This window comes from Oratosquilla oratoria, chromosome 1, assembly GCF_046742065.1.
Source record: "Oratosquilla oratoria isolate Oo_2021 chromosome 1, ASM4674206v1, whole genome shotgun sequence".
NCBI classification, from domain to species: Eukaryota; Metazoa; Arthropoda; class Malacostraca; order Stomatopoda; family Squillidae; genus Oratosquilla; species Oratosquilla oratoria.
Window position 1 is genome coordinate 58,504,954 of NC_134777.1, and position 20,232 is coordinate 58,525,185.

General features: G+C 42.3%; 1 protein-coding gene across 2 annotated transcripts in view; it reads right to left on the bottom strand.

The window, feature by feature from the left end:
* Positions 1-11,442: 11,442 nt before the first annotated feature.
* LOC143030676 (uncharacterized) overlaps positions 11,443-20,232 on the bottom strand; it is a 23,527-nt gene continuing 14,737 nt past the window's right edge. For both annotated transcript variants that reach the window (XM_076193859.1, XM_076193866.1), the window contains one exon: positions 11,443-11,897. In XM_076193859.1, coding sequence (XP_076049974.1) covers positions 11,766-11,897 — 132 coding nt within the window. In that variant the 3' untranslated portion in view covers positions 11,443-11,765. The remainder of the gene's footprint in view (positions 11,898-20,232) is intronic.

Genomic DNA, 20,232 nt, shown 5'->3' on the forward strand with positions numbered 1-20,232 from the left:
TGATATTAAATTTTTAAGGACCTTTAATCCTGTGATTGCGACGGGGTAGAGATCAATGAGAGTCGAAATTGTGGCTGGGGTGATAGTTAGATTTTACTTAATCCCTTTGATATCCGTAATAGTGTTACAGTTATGATAATGATGATGACAATGATAATCATAATGATAAAATTTTGCCTGACAATTCATACTTTTTACCCATGCATATGAATGCGGGATCCAAGTGACACTGGAGTTGGTTGTTGAAGAAAGATGGAGGTGGTTGTTAGGCACTGGCGGATCCAGGGGGGGAGGGCTAAAGCCCTACCCCACCCCAAATTTTTGCCTTTAACATCCCATTGCCAGAAAACTATTTTCTCTATTCTTTTTAAAACCGACCCTCCTTTTAATATATATCTAACGTATTTCAGATTTAATTGACACTGTCCGAAGGCCGATCCGGACCTGTAAGTATTCATATGACAGCGTCATAGTGGTGTTGGAGCGCAATTGGCTTTCGTCGGTTTCATTTAGATAGAGCATCGTACGATGGCGTCACGATGGAGTCACGATGGCAATGAATGCTGATGGATCGAGGTGATCTCGTACGATCTTGTAGCGCAACGCTGGGAAAGAGGGATGGGAAAACTTGAAGTGGCAGTTTTATTTATTGCCATACTTGTATTCTATTTTTCAGGAAGAGCCATATATGTGTGTGTGTATAAAGTTTTTTACAATTGCAATCTAACTTATTGACCATTTCCTCAATATACCTTTGCAAATAGCTTCAAAATGCTTCTAAAATTGTTCACATTTCAAATCCCCCAGCTGATTTGGGTCGCTTCGCTCGCTATCGCTCGCTTCCCACTCACTAGTGGTGGGCAGCTACCGGTGAAATTGCCGGTTTTATCGGCAACAAACTTAATGATAGCTTACCGACAAAAATTCTGTTACCGACAAAAATTCTGTTACCGGTAAAGCTTCGTTAACCGGTAAAGCTTCGTTAACCGATAACTCGATAAGCTATACTGTGCCGTTACGAGAGGTAACGGGGCTTTTTTATATGTCCGTGTATCCCCATGTTTACATATCTTTTTGTCGTAAGGCTCGTTTCCCCTCGGAAGAGGTTTCCAAGTTTGTTTTTCGTAATGTTTAATTTAAGTAGGCTGCGAGCAGAAGCTTCGTCTGCTTAAGAATACTATCGTTGTAAGTTGTCTGCAAGCTGTGCTGCAAGATAGCATCTCATTATTTGTACAATGTTCACTTTAAGAATTAGACTTAAGAAGGTGTGTAAGAACCTGTTGCGGTGGTGCGATGTTACGTCGCGCCTCCAGCCAGTGTGGTTTGAAACGCCTTCAGTTGTATACCCCGCTCCCTTCGCGGCCTACTCGGTGAGTTTTGAGCTGAATTTAGTTTTAGATCTGGTATATTGTTTCTTGTATGTCATAATGAATTTAGCCTTAAAGCTGCTCGTATTTCATGTTCAGATTATTTGTAATTCTGTATAAAAGCTGTTAGTAACGAGCGTTGCTCTGGTTTGTTTACAGTTTTTCATCTCCTACTCCTCCTCCTACTACTTCTACTTCTACTCTTCCTCCCAATTACTGTGTGCTGCCATGGTTTCAACGGAAGCACCTGTTGTGTGAAGATGAGAAAGTCGTGTTTTCTATTGCCAATAAATGTTAGCGACGAGTACCCCGTGGATCCTTAACCCCGCGTTGTTTACGTTACGTAATCCAGAAAAGAGGGCACTCGTTACGCTAACCCCCTATGCGTCGCAGAGTAATCTGTGACGCCATAATGAAAAACGATGGCCATTGGCGCTCTCTGCCAAGAAAATCGCTTTCGTGAAGAGGTGAATGAAAAGAGCCGCTGCGAAGGAGTTAAAAGTTAGCCATGCAGTATGCCAAGTCCATCTTGAGGATGTGGCCAGACCACGCCCTGCACGCCGTTGCCACGTCTAGATTCCCCTCGTCGTCACCACATGAACTTGATGTGTCGCCTTCCTGGCATAAGTGCATGTGTGTGCTTGGGTGTAGTGTAGCGCAAGCCAAAGTGTAGTGATCGTATCGGCGCGCGAGTGTGATGTGGCAGTCTTAGTGATCGTATCGGCGCGCGAGTGTGATGTGGCAGTCTTAGTGATCGTATCGGCGCGCGAGTGTGATGTGGCAACAACGTATGGTTGCCAAGCCCCAACAGTGTTTACATAACACCTCGTCGCAGAGCATGTGTTTTTCCTTTGAAGGCAAGCTACCTTGCCTAAATCCTGTCATATGTTAATATAAGCATGCGACTAATGTGCATTTTTAGATTGAACCAAATGTAGGGTTTAATCTGTTGTTGTCTACCTCAATAGTCGTATAGTTAGGAGTGTGGTAACGTACTCCGTGGTTTTCGATTAAGTTCGAGTTTTCCTTGTCTTCTTTATCATATTACTGTCTTGTCTCTCACTGTTTCTCTCACTTGGCAATATGTCTTCCAACCACAGTATAGATGAAGGACCCGTCTCTGGTAGGGTCAGAGTCCTCACGGCTGAAGGGCAAGAGGCTTTTCAGAGAGCGTCTGATCAGCATGAAGAGAGGGTAAAGGCGAGTAGAGAAGGAGTACAAGCCTTATTGGAAGAACCGAATCATGGTCCTTGGTTGTATGAGGCCCACGCTGTGTACCAGGATACTGTAAAAAGGTACCTGGAATTCTTAATGCGTGAACGTACTCCAGAAAGTCTGGCTCGTGCTGAATCAGTGAAGCACGAAGACAGGGATTTTCAGGCATCTTTTCGTCAGGTAATCAGTAACTATGCTTCCTCTTCCTCAGTTGAAGTCACGGAAGAGGAACACCACACTGAACCGTTTTTACAAGATGACCCGAAGTCCAGTCAAGTTCCTTTATCCCTCGTCGACCACTCTGAGCGTTGTATGCCCCCTTCCATGAAGGGCAGTTCAAGAAGGTCGGTTAGGTCAGGTCGTTCCAGTAGCACCAGTGTTAGTGTTGCAAGGAAGCAACGAGCCAAGGTGGAGACCGCTCGTATCAGAGTTAAGTTTGCCGAACAGGAGGGTCAGCTTATGAAAGAGCAGGCTGAAATGCAGGCCAAGTTCAAACTTATGACACAGCAAAAGGAGTTGGAAGAAGCCGAAGCCGAACTTAGGCACTTAGGACCCGACGATGATTGGGAAACATGCAGTGACTGGGACCAACTAAAGGGTACAGTCGCTACCCGCACCCAACTATATGTGGAGCAACAGGGTGGTATAGTCGATGTTTCCGCTAGTCAGAAGGATCTGGTAGGCTTGAATCCTGAAAGCCCTGTTTTCAAGCCCTGTTCTGATTTCAGAGTTAACTCACAGCCTGCTAACAATGTTCCATTCAGTTTTGAACCTCGTATCGAAAAGGTAAAGGTGAGGTCTCTGCAACCTGCGCAGCAACCTGTTGCTAACCATGTTTCTTATGTGTCACCACCTGTAGTAAAACCTCCTCGTAGTGCATCTCCTAGATTGGGGACAACCTCCAATTCTGCCGATTTGAGCAAGTTCTTCTTGCGGAAGGATTTACTTCTTAGCAGGCTGTCTACGTTTGATGATACTGCGGAAGACTATGCTGTTTGGAAAGAGAGTTTCAAGGAAGTCGTGCAAGAGTTAGGCACCTCATGTAAGGAGGAAATAGACCTGTTAGTTAAGTACCTAGGTCCTGAGTCTAAAGAATGGGCCCGTACAACCAGAAACTCAAATGCCAAGAATCCAAACCTGGCGTGCAGTAGAATTTGGGAGCGCTTGGATGACAGGTTCGCTGCCCCTTCGATCATTGAGACTTCAATTAAAAAGAAGCTCGCCAACTTCTCTAGGATTTCACCTAGAGACACCTTAAGGTTATACGACCTGTGTGACATTCTGTACCAGATAGAAGCCTTGAAGGCTAACCCTGTATACAGTACACTGTTTGCATATTATGACGCCTCGTCAGGCATCAATCCCATTGTCGCAAAACTTCCACCCTGTATACAGAGAGCGTGGACTGGCAGAGCCATGAACTACAAGACTGCTCACGGTGTGCCGTACCCACCTTTCTCCTTCTTCATTGAGTTTGTGAAGGAGATGGCAAGGGTCGAGAATGATCCATGTTTCTCTTATCAAAGCCTTGGAGCCGATGGTTTTGTGAAACCAGAGAAGCCACCTCCCTCTAAGTTTCCTCAAGTACGTGTGAAGAAGACTGACACCATGTTGTCCAGTGGCAGTAAGTCGACCATGGGCGCTGACAGGTCTGTTGGCGCCGCTAGTCCTACCGAGCAAAGAAAGGCAGAAAAGGGAGATTTTTGCGTCTACCATGATGCCTACGTACACCATTTGGATTTCTGCAGGGCTTTTCGCACCATGTCGGTGAGCGAGAGGAAGGTTTTCCTAAACGATAAAGGAATGTGCAACAGATGTTGCAAAGGTAACCATCCTCCTTCCAGCTGCAAAGAGAGAACTTTCTGCAAACTCTGTAAGGCCCATACTCATGTGACTGCCTTACATCACGATGAACCCAGGTCGAAGAGGAGTTCGACTCAAGCGGTTACACAGCATGGAAGGGAGGTTGCTCAAGATAAAACACCTCGCTCCCCTGTAGTCAATCAAGTGCCGCTTCCAAATGTTCTTACCCCCATAGTAAAGACTCAGGGAGGGGAGGATGCTGCGGTCAATTCCAAATGTACCTTGATATGCAGTAACCCCACCTCCATGAGTAAGTCCTGTGCCAAGACCTTCTTGGTAAAGGTCTATCCTGAAAGTAAACCAGAGCTCGGAGTGTGGTGTTATGCCATCCTAGACGATCAGTGCAATTGCTCTTTAGCAAGGTCTGAGTTTTTCGATTTGTTTGACAAGCTGAGCAAACGGGTTTCATATCGTCTAGCTACCTGTGCAGGTGTAACGGGCGCTTCTGGGCGCACCACCAAAAATTACACCATCGTGTCTTGGCATAACTCACAAGAGGTGCATATCCCTAAGTTAGTGGAATGCGACAGCATTCCCAGTGTAAGAGAAGAGATACCCACCCCCGCCATAGCTCGTGGTTATCCCCATCTGTCCGATCTGGCCGAATGTATTCCACCTCTGGTTCCTGAAGCTGAGATTCTACTCATCATTGGTCGAGATGTGCCTTCAGCTCATTACATTTTTGACCAGAGAATTGGACCTGTCAATGCCCCTCTAGCTCAACAGACCAGTCTGGGTTGGGCAATCATTGGGGAAGTGTGTCTCCATGGCACTTGTAGGCCTCCTGTCATTAGCAGTTTCAAAACATCCTTTGTACATGATAGACGTCCCTCTATAGTCGCACCATGTGGTAACCAGATTCATGTTTCTGAAGTAAAGGATGATTTGTTCAAGGTAACCAAAGATGATGACAAGGCCGCCCTGTCGATTGAAGACAGGAAGTTCTTGGATGTTATGAACTCAGAGTTCCGCAAGGATCAAAGTGGTCATTGGGTCGCGCCACTGCCTTTCCGTCCCAATGTTGTAGCCACCAGTAATAATAGAGACTTTGTGTGGCACCGCACACTGTCTCTCCATCGTAGCCTCAGCACAAAGCCGGAAAAACGTCAGCATATGATGGCCTTCATGCAAAAGATGTTAGATCGTGGGCATGCTGAGGTTGCACCACCATTGAAGTCTGATCAGAAGTGCTGGTATCTTCCATTGTTTGGGGTGTACCACCCTAAGAAACCTGACAAGATCAGGGTTGTGTTCGACTCTTCTGCCAAATCCAGAGAGTTCTCCCTAAATGATATGCTGATGTCAGGTCCTGATATGACAAACAGTATTCTCGGGATTCTTCTACGTTTCCGTCAGGAAGCTGTAGCAGTGGCAGCTGATGTAGAACAGATGTTCTACAATTTCAAAGTGAAGACTGAGCAAAGAGATTATCTCAGATTCTTCTGGTACAAGAATAATGACCCTGATGAAAGGTTGATTGAGTATAGAATGACTGTTCACGTTTTTGGGAACACGCCATCTCCCGCCATTGCTACCTATGGCTTGCGTAAGTCTGTAGAAGATGCCTCTCCTGAAGTTCGCTATTTCATAGAGAACAATTTCTACGTGGATGATGGGTTAGCATCTCTGCCAGATGCGGAGACTGCTTACAAGTTAATCCAAGACTCTAAGTCAGCACTTCAAGAAGGAGGACGCCTGCGCTTGCACAAGATCACTTCCAACAGTAAGGAAGTGCTGGAAAAGTTTGCCACCAGTGAGCTGGCTGATAACCTTCAGGAGCTGAACCTAACTTCTGACTCTATGCCTATGCAGTCTAGCCTGGGCCTCTTATGGGACATCCAAAGAGACGTTTTCGTCTATAAGTTCATGGATTCAGACAAGCCTTCGACAAAAAGAGGGATACTGTCTGTTGTAAATAGTCTGTTTGACCCCATGGGATTCTTAGCTCCAGTAATAATAGTGGGAAAACTACTCCTAAGAGAGATAACCAATCTAAAGTGTGGTTGGGATGAACCCATACCAGCTAAGATCCATACCAAATGGTCCAGATGGCTAACGTCCTTAAGGGACCTCAAGGATATAAGCATCAATCGTCAGTTTGCTAGTATTTCTTTGTCTCAAGCTCACAGGATAGAGCTTCATACCTTTTCAGATGCTTCCAGAGTAGCAGTAGGAGCTGTATCATATCTTAAGGTTTTCAGTGATACCAAAAGCTACCAGGTGTGTTTTGTGAGGGGACAAGCTAAAGTAGCTCCCAACCATGGTCATACTATTCCCAGGTTAGAGTTGTGTGCTGCAGTGATGGCAGTTAATCTCAGCAATTCCATCTCGGATTGCTTGGACAAACCCTTAGACGCAAGACATTTCTATTCTGACAGCATGATTGTCTTGGGCTATATTCATAATGAAAGGCGTAGATTTCAGGTCTACGTGAGTAACAGAGTAGACCACATTAGGTCGTCCACCGAACCTAACCAATGGCATTATGTACCTACAGATTGTAATCCAGCAGACCTGGCTACCCGTGGTCTTGAAATAACCAACCTAAATCAGAGTGATTGGTTATCAGGTCCCTCAAGCTTATTTGAGGATGTTGTATCCACCAGTGGAAGTTTTCCTCTTGTAAGCCCTGAGACAGATAAAGAAGTAAAGGTATCAGACTACACAATTGAGTCTGAACCCCTTGTTAGTGCAAACAAAAGCAATGTAGAGCCTGCAATTGCGTCATTAGCTCAGAGGTTCTCTAATTTCTCCTGTTGGAGGAGACTTGTAAGAGCGGTAGCTCTCCTTAAGCATATAGCCCGTTCTTTCAAACAAGGTAACAAGTGTTGTTCAGGTTGGCATATATGCAACAAACATAAGTCACCCGATCAACTAGAAGATGCAGCTGATTTCATTGTTCAGACATACCAAAAGGATTATTTCTCGTCTGCCATGACTAAATTGCAAGGTGAAGTTTGTTTACCTCCTTCCAGTCCCATTGCATCTCTGTCTCCTTATTTAGACCAGAAGGGCCTACTTCGTGTAGGAGGCAGGTTGAGTCAAGGCAGTGATGTACTTGGTATGCTTGCAAGGCCTATTATTATTCCAAAGGAATCCCACTTAGGCTTGTTGTTGATCCGTCACTACCATGAGACAGTGCACCACCAAGGGAGAGTGATTACAGAAGGAGCCGTCCGTACAGGTGGTTTCTGGATTTTGGGAGGGAAACGTACCATTTCTAAGGTCATTTCCAAATGCGTCACCTGTAAAAGGGTAAGAGGTAAGGTGTGTGTTCAGAAGATGGGAGACTTACCCGTCGATAGACTTACTCCCAATCCGCCATTTTCCTATGTAGGAGTTGACCTTTTTGGCCCCTGGCATATAAAAACTCGGCGCACTAGAAGTTCCTTCCTCGAAAGTAAAAGATGGGGCGTTCTGCTCACCTGTCTTGTTTCCAGAGCTATCCACATAGAGACTGTAGAAGAATTGAGTACTTCTTCCTTCATTAATGCCTTAAAGAGATTCATTTGTATTCGTGGCCCAGTTAAGATGATGCGTTCTGACAGAGGCACGAACTTTGTAGGTGCTGTCAAAGCACTGAACTTGCTTGCCATTACCGATGAAGGTGGTGATGTCAATAGTTTCTTGTCAAGTCAAGGTTGCACTTGGTTGTTTAACCCTCCTCATGCTTCTCACATGGGTGGAGCATGGGAGCGTATGGTGGGGATAGTCCGCAACATCATGAATGTGATACTGACTAACCATCACCCCAAGGCATTAACACATGAGGTGTTAGTAACCTTCTTTGCAGAAGTATGTAAGATCGTGAATTCCAGACCTTTAGTTCCTGTTTCCTCGGACCCTAGTAGTCCTTTCATTTTGTCTCCGTCCATCCTTCTCACTCAGAAAACTGATATTCCTGTAACTCTTCCTGAAGAGATAGATATTAAGGCAGTATACAAATCTCAATGGAAGCATGTCCATCACCTTGCTGAGGAATTCTGGAAGAGATGGAAGAAAGAGTATCTTTCCTCTTTGCAACCCAGAAGAAAGTGGGTCAATTCCTCTCCAAATGTAAAGGTGGATGATGTAGTGTTGGTAAAAAACCAAGAGTGTCCCCAAGGACAGTGGCCCTTGGGTATTGTAAACAAAGTATTCCCTGGTAAGGATGATTTAGTCAGGAAGGTCCAAGTAAGAGTTGTGGTAAACAACAAAGCCCATGAATATGTAAGACCCATTTCTGAGCTTGTGTTGCTAGGTCAATAGTTTTGGTAATTTTTCCCCCTAGAAAATTAGGAAGGGAGTGTGCCGTTACGAGAGGTAACGGGGCTTTTTTATATGTCCGTGTATCCCCATGTTTACATATCTTTTTGTCGTAAGGCTCGTTTCCCCTCGGAAGAGGTTTCCAAGTTTGTTTTTCGTAATGTTTAATTTAAGTAGGCTGCGAGCAGAAGCTTCGTCTGCTTAAGAATACTATCGTTGTAAGTTGTCTGCAAGCTGTGCTGCAAGATAGCATCTCATTATTTGTACAATGTTCACTTTAAGAATTAGACTTAAGAAGGTGTGTAAGAACCTGTTGCGGTGGTGCGATGTTACGTCGCGCCTCCAGCCAGTGTGGTTTGAAACGCCTTCAGTTGTATACCCCGCTCCCTTCGCGGCCTACTCGGTGAGTTTTGAGCTGAATTTAGTTTTAGATCTGGTATATTGTTTCTTGTATGTCATAATGAATTTAGCCTTAAAGCTGCTCGTATTTCATGTTCAGATTATTTGTAATTCTGTATAAAAGCTGTTAGTAACGAGCGTTGCTCTGGTTTGTTTACAGTTTTTCATCTCCTACTCCTCCTCCTACTACTTCTACTTCTACTCTTCCTCCCAATTACTGTGTGCTGCCATGGTTTCAACGGAAGCACCTGTTGTGTGAAGATGAGAAAGTCGTGTTTTCTATTGCCAATAAATGTTAGCGACGAGTACCCCGTGGATCCTTAACCCCGCGTTGTTTACGTTACGTAATCCAGAAAAGAGGGCACTCGTTACGCTAACCCCCTATGCGTCGCAGAGTAATCTGTGACGCCATATATACCATAACATTCAGAGAGCGGTAAGCACGTCTCGGCTTGGTGGTACTGAGTGACGGTGGTGACAGGCCCAGTGCCCCGCTAATTTTACCGGTTAAACTTTTATCATTAAGCAAGTATGTACCGCTAAGGTCTCGGTAAGTTTTTATAATTAAAACCGGTTTTTTCGGCACTTTTTTAATTTTCTCAATAGAATTAATGTTATTTCTGTGATCAGCATACGAAACTCTATTAATTGTGAAAGTTTCATAAAAACAAATTCCGCGTGTCGCCAAACGAAGACCCATATATTATATGGGTCTTCGTTTGGCGACACGCGGAATTTTTTTTATGAAACTTTCACAATTAATACAGTTTCGTATGCTGATCACAGAAATAGCATTAATTCTATTGAGAAATTAAAAAAGTACCGAAAAATACGGTTTTAATGGTAAAAAAAAAAAAAAAAAAATGACCAAGACCTCAGCGGTACATACTTGCTTAATGGTTAAAGTTTAACCGGTAAAATTAGCGGGTCACTGGGCCCGTCACTACCGTCACTCAGTACCACCAAGCCGAGACGTGCTTACCGCTCTCTGAATGTTATGGTATAGCTTATCGAGTTATCGGTTAACGAAGCTTTAACGGTAGCAGAATGTTTGCCGGTAAGCTATCGTTAAGGTTGTTGGATAAAACCTGTAACTTTACCGGTAGCTGCCTACCACTACCACCTCCAAACATGAACCCATGCATGCAGACACGCGAACGAAAATGTATACACCACACCCACCCTCAGACACCCTCCATTCACTCACTCGCGCGGTAGATAGCAGACTATAGTAGCACCAATTAAAGTATGACCTTTTCCCTTTACAATGACATAACAATAAAAACAATATGTAAAATAGAACCAGAGATATAGCTTATTAAAAGACAAAAACATTGATTTTTCGAACTCGACTCGAACTTGTGACGTCACTACTACCTCACGAGTCTTTTACCGGTAAACTGTCGGTAATTTCGGTAACTGTATTGTTGTTCACCAATAATTTCGATATTGAAATTAGCGATATTTGCCCAGCACTACCACTCACTCATACAGAGTTCACCCCCCACCCACCCCGAAAAAATATTTTCTGGATCCGCCACTGTTGTTAGGGGATTTGGGATGTCCTGATCATCCCAATTGTGTGGCCTCTTTTATAGATTACATTTGACATGTGAGGCCTTGACCCCAGTCAGGTTGGTCTTTTGACAGATGAAGGTTTCGTTGAAACAGAAGTAACATTGCTTCGCTACGGGGTGTGCTAAAGTTGAATGCAACAGTCTGGCAATATATATATACACACAGTACCTCTTCGAGGGAGTTAAATACCTTGTGGTATCCAGAAGAAAAAAGGTACCATCCGGTATAGTAAGGGGCATTTGCACGGTTAAATGGTTTGGCCAACCTATTTATCAAGAAGTTTGAATAGGTGCCAGACGGTCAAACCAAACGTACGTCCAACCTCGGTGTAACTCGTGCAGCTGTGCAAAGATGCTTCTCGATCAAGACAAAAATGCTATTGCCTTAGCGATAGTATTAAAGAAAAAGAAAAGAAGGTCGAAGTGGACAAAAGATTGGTTGTTAAAAAGAGACTGAAACTGACATACCAACTTGATTGCCGATTTAAAATTAGAGCCAGATGACTGGCGAAATTATATGAGAATGGACGAGGCAGCACATTTAGATTTGATGAGGCGTGTCATTCCTTTCATAGTATGAGAACACAAACATGAGAAAGGCCACTATACTTCATGAAGATTGAGTGTCGTTTTGCGTTTTTCAGGACATTAAATTTTCAGCCGTTAGCACTTTATCTTAAATCATACCAGAAACGTGTGATGATATATACAAAGTTTTTCAAAAGGACTACCTAAAGGTAAGGAAAGATTTCTCAACGATTATTTATTTTCAATTATTTATTCAGAACCATAAAATAAAGCTGAAAGTTACCCAAATAAATCAACACAAAGGATGAATATTTACAAAATACTGTGCCATACCTGAATCATAGCTGTTGGTACTATAAACAGAACTATTTGAAGGTAATGGTAATAGTGTTGTATGCTGTTCTCAGGGTGGTACTCTTATGATTCTATATTAGGTAGTCAAAATTCCCATTTCTGCTTCAACCAACATCATTAGGCATCTTTCGATCTATTACTGCAATACGTTAGTCCATTGAATCCAGTCTATGTGCAACGTATTTCCCGGAAGCCTCATTACCATTATCATCTTTATTTACTGATTCTTTTTGGCCACGATATCTAACATATTTTCAGATTTCGATAAATTTTTGCATTGACGTTTCACAGCTGCAACTTGGCTACATGTATCATTTTCTCCTTGAGTCTCAAGTGCTTCATCTGCAATCTGAACAAAAGATACTTAGGATCAAGCTAATAGAATATATGTATACATACACACACACACATACACACACACACACACACACACACACACACACACACACACACACACACACACACACACACACACACACACACACACACACACACACACATATATATATATATATATATATATATATATATATATATTATATATAAAATGTGTGTGTGTGTGCGCTCGCGCGCGTTGTGGTGGGTAATATTTAACACGATTGGGTTAAATTTGCCGAAGTAACTAGGTCTACAGGCTTTTCAACATAGTACTGCTATCTTTTATCAATTAAGAATGAGCTCTTCATACATTTACTAATGTAAAACTGCAACATAAATGTTATTTTGTATTTCAATCTCCTACGTCAGTGGATGAGCTGCAAGTCACTGGACGAGAGTTCGAGTCTAGATGGAACTTCCCTGTCTCGGTGCTGTTGATGGGAAACATGTACGGATGACGGCACCATCATGTTCTTGATCATATTTTTTTAAGTACATAAGGTACAACAGCCTTGTTTTATTGGCAGTTGTTAATGCAAACTATGGATTCATCATGGGGACGAACGGCTGTGCATCTGATGGAGGTGTTATTGAAAAAAAAAAATTGGAAGGCGGCTTTCAAATGGGACATTTTCTCTAAAAAATGGCGTACCCCCTGGTAATTCTGACTGTAATTTATCTTACATTTTTGTAGCATTTGCACTGAGACCAGATTTTATGAAACCATTTCCTCAAAAGGATTTGAATACAGAGAACAGAAATTTTAACTACAGACTAGAGCAAGGAGAATTGTTGAAAACTTTACAAAGGATTACAAAGGCGGAGCATGCCAACAGGAGACATTTTGGTCCATATCTAGGTCGGATGCGAAAAAAAATCATAATAATAATAAAATAAAAAATAAAAAATATAATAATGTAAATAACAAATAAAATACATAAATAAATGCATAGGTATAGTTAAACAATAAACAAACAGGTAAATAGAAAATAATGATAAATTGACATATAACTAATAATAGATGAGAATCAAACAGACAAATGATAATCATTACAACATCTTCCTTAGGTGTTTATCTAAATGATTCTTAAAGCTTTAAAATGAACTACATTGCACTGCCTCTACAGGAAGTTTATTCCATTCATTAACTACACGGTTGGCGAAGTTGTTTCTACCCACTTCCAAATTGAATCTATTTCCGGACAGTTTGAGACCATTGTTTCTTGTTTGATTCTCATTCAGTGTGAAAATTTTATCACTTTTGATGTTGTCAATTCCCTTTAGAATTTTAAAGACCTGTATCAAGTCACCTCTGAGTCTACACTTTTTTTAGGGAAAACAGATTCATATGTTTTAGTCGATTTTCATATGATTGATTTTTTATATTTGGAATCAGTTTTGTGGCTCGCCGTTGTACTTTTTCCAGTCTGTCAATGTCTTTAATGAGATTCGGTGACCATGCGGAAACAACATATTCCAACTGTGGACGAACTAACGATTTATATAGCTTGTTAATGAGTGATAGACTTTTGAAGTCAAAAGATCGCGCAATCAGTCCTAGAATCTTATTTGCTTTCTCAGAGGCTGAAATACACTGCTTGGATGATTTGAGATCGTTACTGATAATTACGCCGAGATCTTTTTCACTGTTCACTTTTGTTAACGAATTTCCAAATAACTTGTAATGGTACTTACGGTTATTTTTACCTATATGCATTACCTTGCACTTACTTGTGTTAAATTTCATTAGCCACTTTTCAGACCATTGCTGTAATTTATCTAAATCTTCTTGAATATCTAATTGGTTTAAGTGATCATTTGCCATTCCGCACAGTTTTGTATCATCAGCAAATTTGGAAATAGTAGATTTTAGTCCATAGGCTACCACTTATTCCATGTGAAGCTAATTTAGTAAGTAGTCTTTCGTGGGGGACGGTATCAAAAGCTTTTGCAAAGTCTAGATATATTAAATCTATATTGTTTCTTTTGTCATAATTCGAGATAACTGTGTTGTAGAATTCGAGTAAGTTATTCACGCAAGAACGTTTCCGTCTGAAACCATGCTGGCTATCATTTATCAAATGGTTACTTTCTAAATGATGTTCGATAGCATCTCTGATGATACATACATACATACATATACCAAGGCTTCTTCCCCCTTACAAGGGAGGTAGCCAAAAAGGAAAGGCATAAAATCATTCCCACCCATTCCATCCCTGAATACACTCCACACCCCTCCACCCTCCCTCTTATCTTAGCACCTCCTGGATGACGGGTCATCCCTGCAGTCCACTGCCCTGGGTTAGAAGCAGTGTCGCAAGACACAGCACATCCACAGCAAGGCCACTTCATTAAATCGGCTACCCCCCTCTCCGTCCCCCCATGCATAAAGGAGAAGACAGGGAGAAATCCCTTCGGGCTGCGTCAAATTTTGCTCACACATACTACCTCACCCCCCATCCCCCCGCCCATTCCACCTCATGCATCACAACATCATCCATATACAACCATTCTCCATTCACCCCTGTCTTCTGTCCTCTCCCGTCCTTCCTCAACAGACATTCCCCTCTTCTCCAAAGCCCCCTTCACCCCATCCATCCACCTCATCCTAGGACGTCCCCTCATGTTCACTCCCTCCACATCTGCCTTCCATACCTCTTTTACTAGTCTTTCCATGTGTCCAAACCATCCTAATACTCTTTCATCAACCCTATCTCCCAACTTCCTTTCCACCCCCGTTCTCCTCCTCACCTCCTCATTTCTCACTCTATCTAACCTAGTAACCCCCATCATACTTCTCAGACACCTCATCTCAAACACACTCAAACTCCTCTCTTCCTCTCTTCTGTTCCATGTTTCTGCCCCATACAGTGCTGTTGGCACAATCACTCCTTCATACAGTCTCCTCTTAGCATCCATTCCCAAATGTCTATTCCTCATTACATTCTTCAATCCACCAAGGCATTTACTCGCTTCTCTCAATCTACATTCTACCTCCACCTTTTCCTGCCACATTTACACCCAAATATCTAAAACTATCCACTTCCCCCAGTCGCTCTCCCATGCTCACTTCCAGTCTACTGCCACTTTCACCCCGTGTACATCTCATCACCTTACTTTTACCCACATTTATCTTTAGCTTTCTTCTATCACATACTCTCCCAAACTCTGTCACCAACTTCCTCAATCCCTCCTCCGATCCTGCCACAAGCGCAGAGTCGTCCGCAAACAACAGCTGGCTCACCTCCCACTTTTCTCCATTTTCTTTAACCATCTCCAATCCCTGACCCACCACCCTTGCATTTACCTCTCGCACTACCCCATTCATGTATAAGTTGAACAGCCAGGGCGACATAACGCATCCTTGACGAAGTCCCACCTTTACCTCGAACCACTCACTCTCTCCATTTCTAATCCTAACACAAGCTCTACTACTCTCATAAAAACTCTTGACAGCTCCTAGAAGCTTTCCTCCTATCCCATATATCTGCATAACCTCCCACAGTGCCTTTCTGTCTACCCTATCGTAAGCCTTTTCCAGATCCATAAAAGCCCAAAAAACATCCTTCCCCTTTCCTATAGCTTTCTCACATATTTGTCTTACCACAAAAATCTGATCTACCAAACCTCTACCCGTCCTAAATCCACACTGTTCCTCACCAATTACTCCATCTGTTCCTCTCCTAATCCTCTCAATCAAGATCCTCCCATAAGCCTTCCCAACTACACTTAACAAGCTAATCCCTCTGAAACTACTACATTCACACTTGTCCCTTTTTCCCTTGTAAAGAGGAACTATACAGGCACTACTCCAGTCCTCCGGCACTCTACCCTCTCTCCAGTAAACATTAAATAACCCCACCAGCCAGTCCACCATCACTGTACCTCCTGTTTTCTGACATTCTGCATGGCATCCATCCAGACCAGGTGCCTTACCTGCTTTCATCATCTTAACAACTGCCTTCACTTCATCCTTCCTTATTTCTCCTCCATTTTCCTCACTCATCACGGTCATTTTCTTAGCACTTCCCACTGCAACTATCTTTCCCTCCCTATCCTCCTTCACATTTAGCAACTCCCTAAAATATTCTGCCCATCTTCCCTTTACTGCCTTCTCTTCCATTATCATCTCTCCATCTGCACCTTTTACCTTTTCCTCTCTACTTGATTCGCCTCCTCTTCCTCTCTTAATTTCTTTCCAAAACATCTTTTTATTAATTTCAAAATTTTCTGTCATACTCTTACCTCATTTCACATCTGCTCTCCTCTTTGCCTCCTTTACCTTTTGCTTTACTCCTCTTTTCTTTTCTTTGTACTTCTCATATGACCCCCTCGCCCTATTTTGTAACCAATCTGTGAAAGCTCGCTTCTTCTCTTCTACAACCTTCTTTGTTTCCTCATCCCACCATTCACTACCCTTTCTTCTATTTCCTCCTGTCCTTCTTGATCCACACACCATCCTTGCACACTTTATGACTCCCTCCTTGAACCATCCCCATTTCTCCTCCACACCTAGCTCTACTCTATCCTTCACTCCCTCCCACTCCTCCTTCAGCTTCTTCTTGTACTCCTGCTTTTCCTTTTCATTTAAAGAGTTCACTCTAAGCACCTCCCTACCTTTTGTCCCTTTCCTCTTTCACCATCTATCCTCCACTCTCAGCTTACCTTCCCCCAAAAAATGATCTGATATTCCCCCACATGTACATCCTTAACTCTTCCTATCATAATCCTATTTACCACTACATAATCCATCAACGCTCTATCTACCACCCTTCCATCCACCACCCTCTCCCATGTGTACTTATGCTTGACTTTCTTCCGAAACACTGTATTTGCTATCATCAACTCTCTTTCTAGACACATTTCCACCATCAACTCTCTTTCTAGACACATTTCCACCATCAACTCTCCACTACGATTCTTTCCTGGAACTCCACATTTCCCAACCACTCCATCAATTGGACCATTTCCTACCCTAGCATTAAGGTCTCCCAGTACTATTACATGGACATTTCTCCCTAATTCCTCTATGCACTCATTTAAATCTATCCAAAAGGCCTCCCTTTCTTCTACACTCTTCTCACTGCCAGGCCCATATGCACTTACAAAGACTCACATCTCCTTTCCCAGTTTCACCTTCATCCACATTATCCTTGAGGAAACCTCCTTCCACTCCACTACACGTTTACCTATCTCTTCACTTACTAGAATAGCCACCCCTTCCCTCCCTCGCCCTCTCTTCACTCCTGATAACCTCCCACTTACACTCACCATTCCCTTTCAACTTAGTTTCACTCAAAGCCAACACATCCATCTTTCTTCTCACAAACATACTACCTATCTCTTCCCTTTTACTCTCATCTGTACCACATCCACGCACATTAAAAGACCCAAACCTTAGGGTGCTGGTCGGAAAACTCCCAGACCCTCTTATGCCTTTACTTTTTCGTTTAGGAATGTCCCCTGTGGGGCTACAAGGAGAAGGATGCCTAGTCCCAATCCCCGTCCCTTTCTTCTCGCCTCTTACGATCCAAGTGGAAATACTTGGTGGCAATATTCTTTTCCCCCACCATATTACAATACATATCGATCAGGTCTTCAGTAAGTTTAGCTACCTCAACATTTTGCCCTTGGAAAAGTGTGTTGACTCTCACCATCTCCTTAAGTTCTTTCCGAACATATAAAAGGTACAACTTATTATGAGGATCATTGTATGCTTGGATTAGTTGTTTTGCTGTGTAGCAACGCTCACTTGTTTCGCACATTTCAAAATGCAGTTTTAGGGAGTCCCATTGATCAAGGATAACACCGATTGCCTCCAAACGGGACGACCAACGTGTGCTAGCTAACCCAGGCACTTTCTTGGGTGCACGATCCTTAATTAAGAACTTTATACAACTCTGTATATTTGTTGATCCTATTTGGACTATTAGAGAACCATGTGTGTCTCTGTAACTAAAATATCAAGAACAGTGGGGAGTTTTTCACATGCCTTACTTGCAGCTACATGCAGGGAATGACACACACATCTAATAGGAGTTATTTCAGGGTTGTCATTCTTCAATAATGTTATGAGTGAGTGATGACGACCTACCATTGAATTTGCCCCATCTGTGCCTATACCTATCAGTTTGTTAACATCTAATCCATCTTACATCAAACAGTTTTTGACAGTTATATAAATGGTGTCTGCTTTTGCATCCCTTAGAGGTACCAAACGGTAAAAGGTGTCCATCATGCTCTTCTTTGACTCACTGAAATAACGAATAGTTAATACTAAACAGGATACATTAGCCTCATTTGTGCTTTCGTCTACAAGCAAACTAAAGTGATGATCTGAAATATAATTTCTTAATTTCTTTGAGAAAGGTGCTATAACATGCTTCTGTAGCCTAGAGCATTTTGAGCGATGAAGCTTGATTTTCTGGAGAATGCCCGAGTTCTTGTCAAGCTGTGGTATCACTTCACCTAAATGATCAACACATTTATTAGATGCTCTAACATTAACTGTCAATTTTATCTCTGCTATTTTAGTAGGGTCTTTTACTAAAGGTTGCAAGCTCTTTTCAATTGACATCTGTATTTTACTTCCTGATGATTTCGTTTTCTCTATGTGCTTCTTCCCCGCAGTCTTACTGCGCACTCAATTCAAATTTCGTAATTCGTTCTGTACGTTGGTCCTACTCTCCCCTGTCCGCTCTCACACGTTCTATGTGAAACCACGCAGTTCAGCAAACTCCGAGTCCGGGATGTTGACGAAAACCAATCCTGTGGACTGTAGACTGACTGTCCTGACAATTAAATGTTCCTGTCCACCTACTTTATGTAAACTGTATGTTGTCACTTAAGGTCTACGTTTGGTACGTCCGAGTCTTACTGCGCACTCAATTCAAATTTCGTAATTCGTTCTGTACGTTGGTCCCACTCTCCACTGTCCGCTCTCACACGTTCTATGTGAAATCACGCTTGCGGTCCCGTGAAACGTGCAAAACGTTCTCCTTCTTTACCTCTATAGGTTCTGTACGTATACATACATCATATAACTAGACATTAAGCAATAAAGATTAAATATGATGTTTTTCGTATTAGGGTAGACTTAGCTAGAATATAATCGGTATTCGGTAGTCTTAATTTCTTTACCAGTGCCTATTTATCTACAAATTTAGGGCACTTGTCACATTTTTATCTTGGTTAATGAAAAACTACAAGATTTGTGGTGTTTTCAGAAAAAAAAACTACAAGACTCCAAGATCAAAGCAAAAAATAGCAGATCTAGAAGGAAAACACAAGGAGTGGCAACACTGCTTACGAAATACGAATTTATGAGAACACCAATGTGCTGGGCAAATACCGCTAATTTCAATATCGAAATTATTGGTGAACAACAATACAGTTACCGAAATTACCGATAGTTTACCGGTAAAAGACTCGTGAGGTAGTAGTGACGTCACAAGTTCGAGTCGAGTTCGAAAAATAAACGTTTTTGTCCTTTAATAAGCTATATATCTGGTTCTATTTTACATATTGTTATGTCATTGTAAAGGGAAAAGGTCATACTTTAATTGGTGCTACTATAGTATGCTATCCTATATAGTCTTTGCTATCTACCGCGCGAGAGAGTGAATGGAGGGTGTCTGAGGGTGGGTGTGGTGTATACATATTCGTTCTCGTCTGTCTGCAAGCATGGGTTCATGTTTGGAGGTGGTAGTGGTAGGCAGCTACCGGTAAAGTTACAGGTTTTAACCAACAACCTTAACGATAGCTTACCGGCAAACATTCTGCTACCGTTAAAGCTTCGTTAACCGATAACTCGATAAGCTACCATAACATTCAGAGAGCGGTAAGCACGTCTCGGCTTGGTGGTACTGAGTGACGGTAGTGACGGGCCCAGTGACCCGCTAATTTTACCGGTTAAACTTTTACCATTAAGCGAGTATGTACCGCTAAGGTCTCGGTCATTTTTTTACCATTAAAACAGTTTTTTCGGTACTTTTTTAATTTCTCAATAGAATTAATGTTATTTCTGTGATCAGCATACTAAACTGTATTAATTGTGAAAGTTTCATAAAAAAAATTCCGCGTGTCGCCAAACGAAGACCCATATATGTGTTACATGTTTGGCGACACGCGGATTTTTTTTTCATGAAACTTTCACAATTAATACAGTTTCGTATGCTGATCACAGAAATAACATTAATTCTATTGAGAAATTAAAAAGAGTGCCGAAAAAAACGGTTTTAATGATAAAAACTTACCGAGACCTTAGCGGTACATACTTGCTTAATGATAAAAGTTTAACCGGTAAA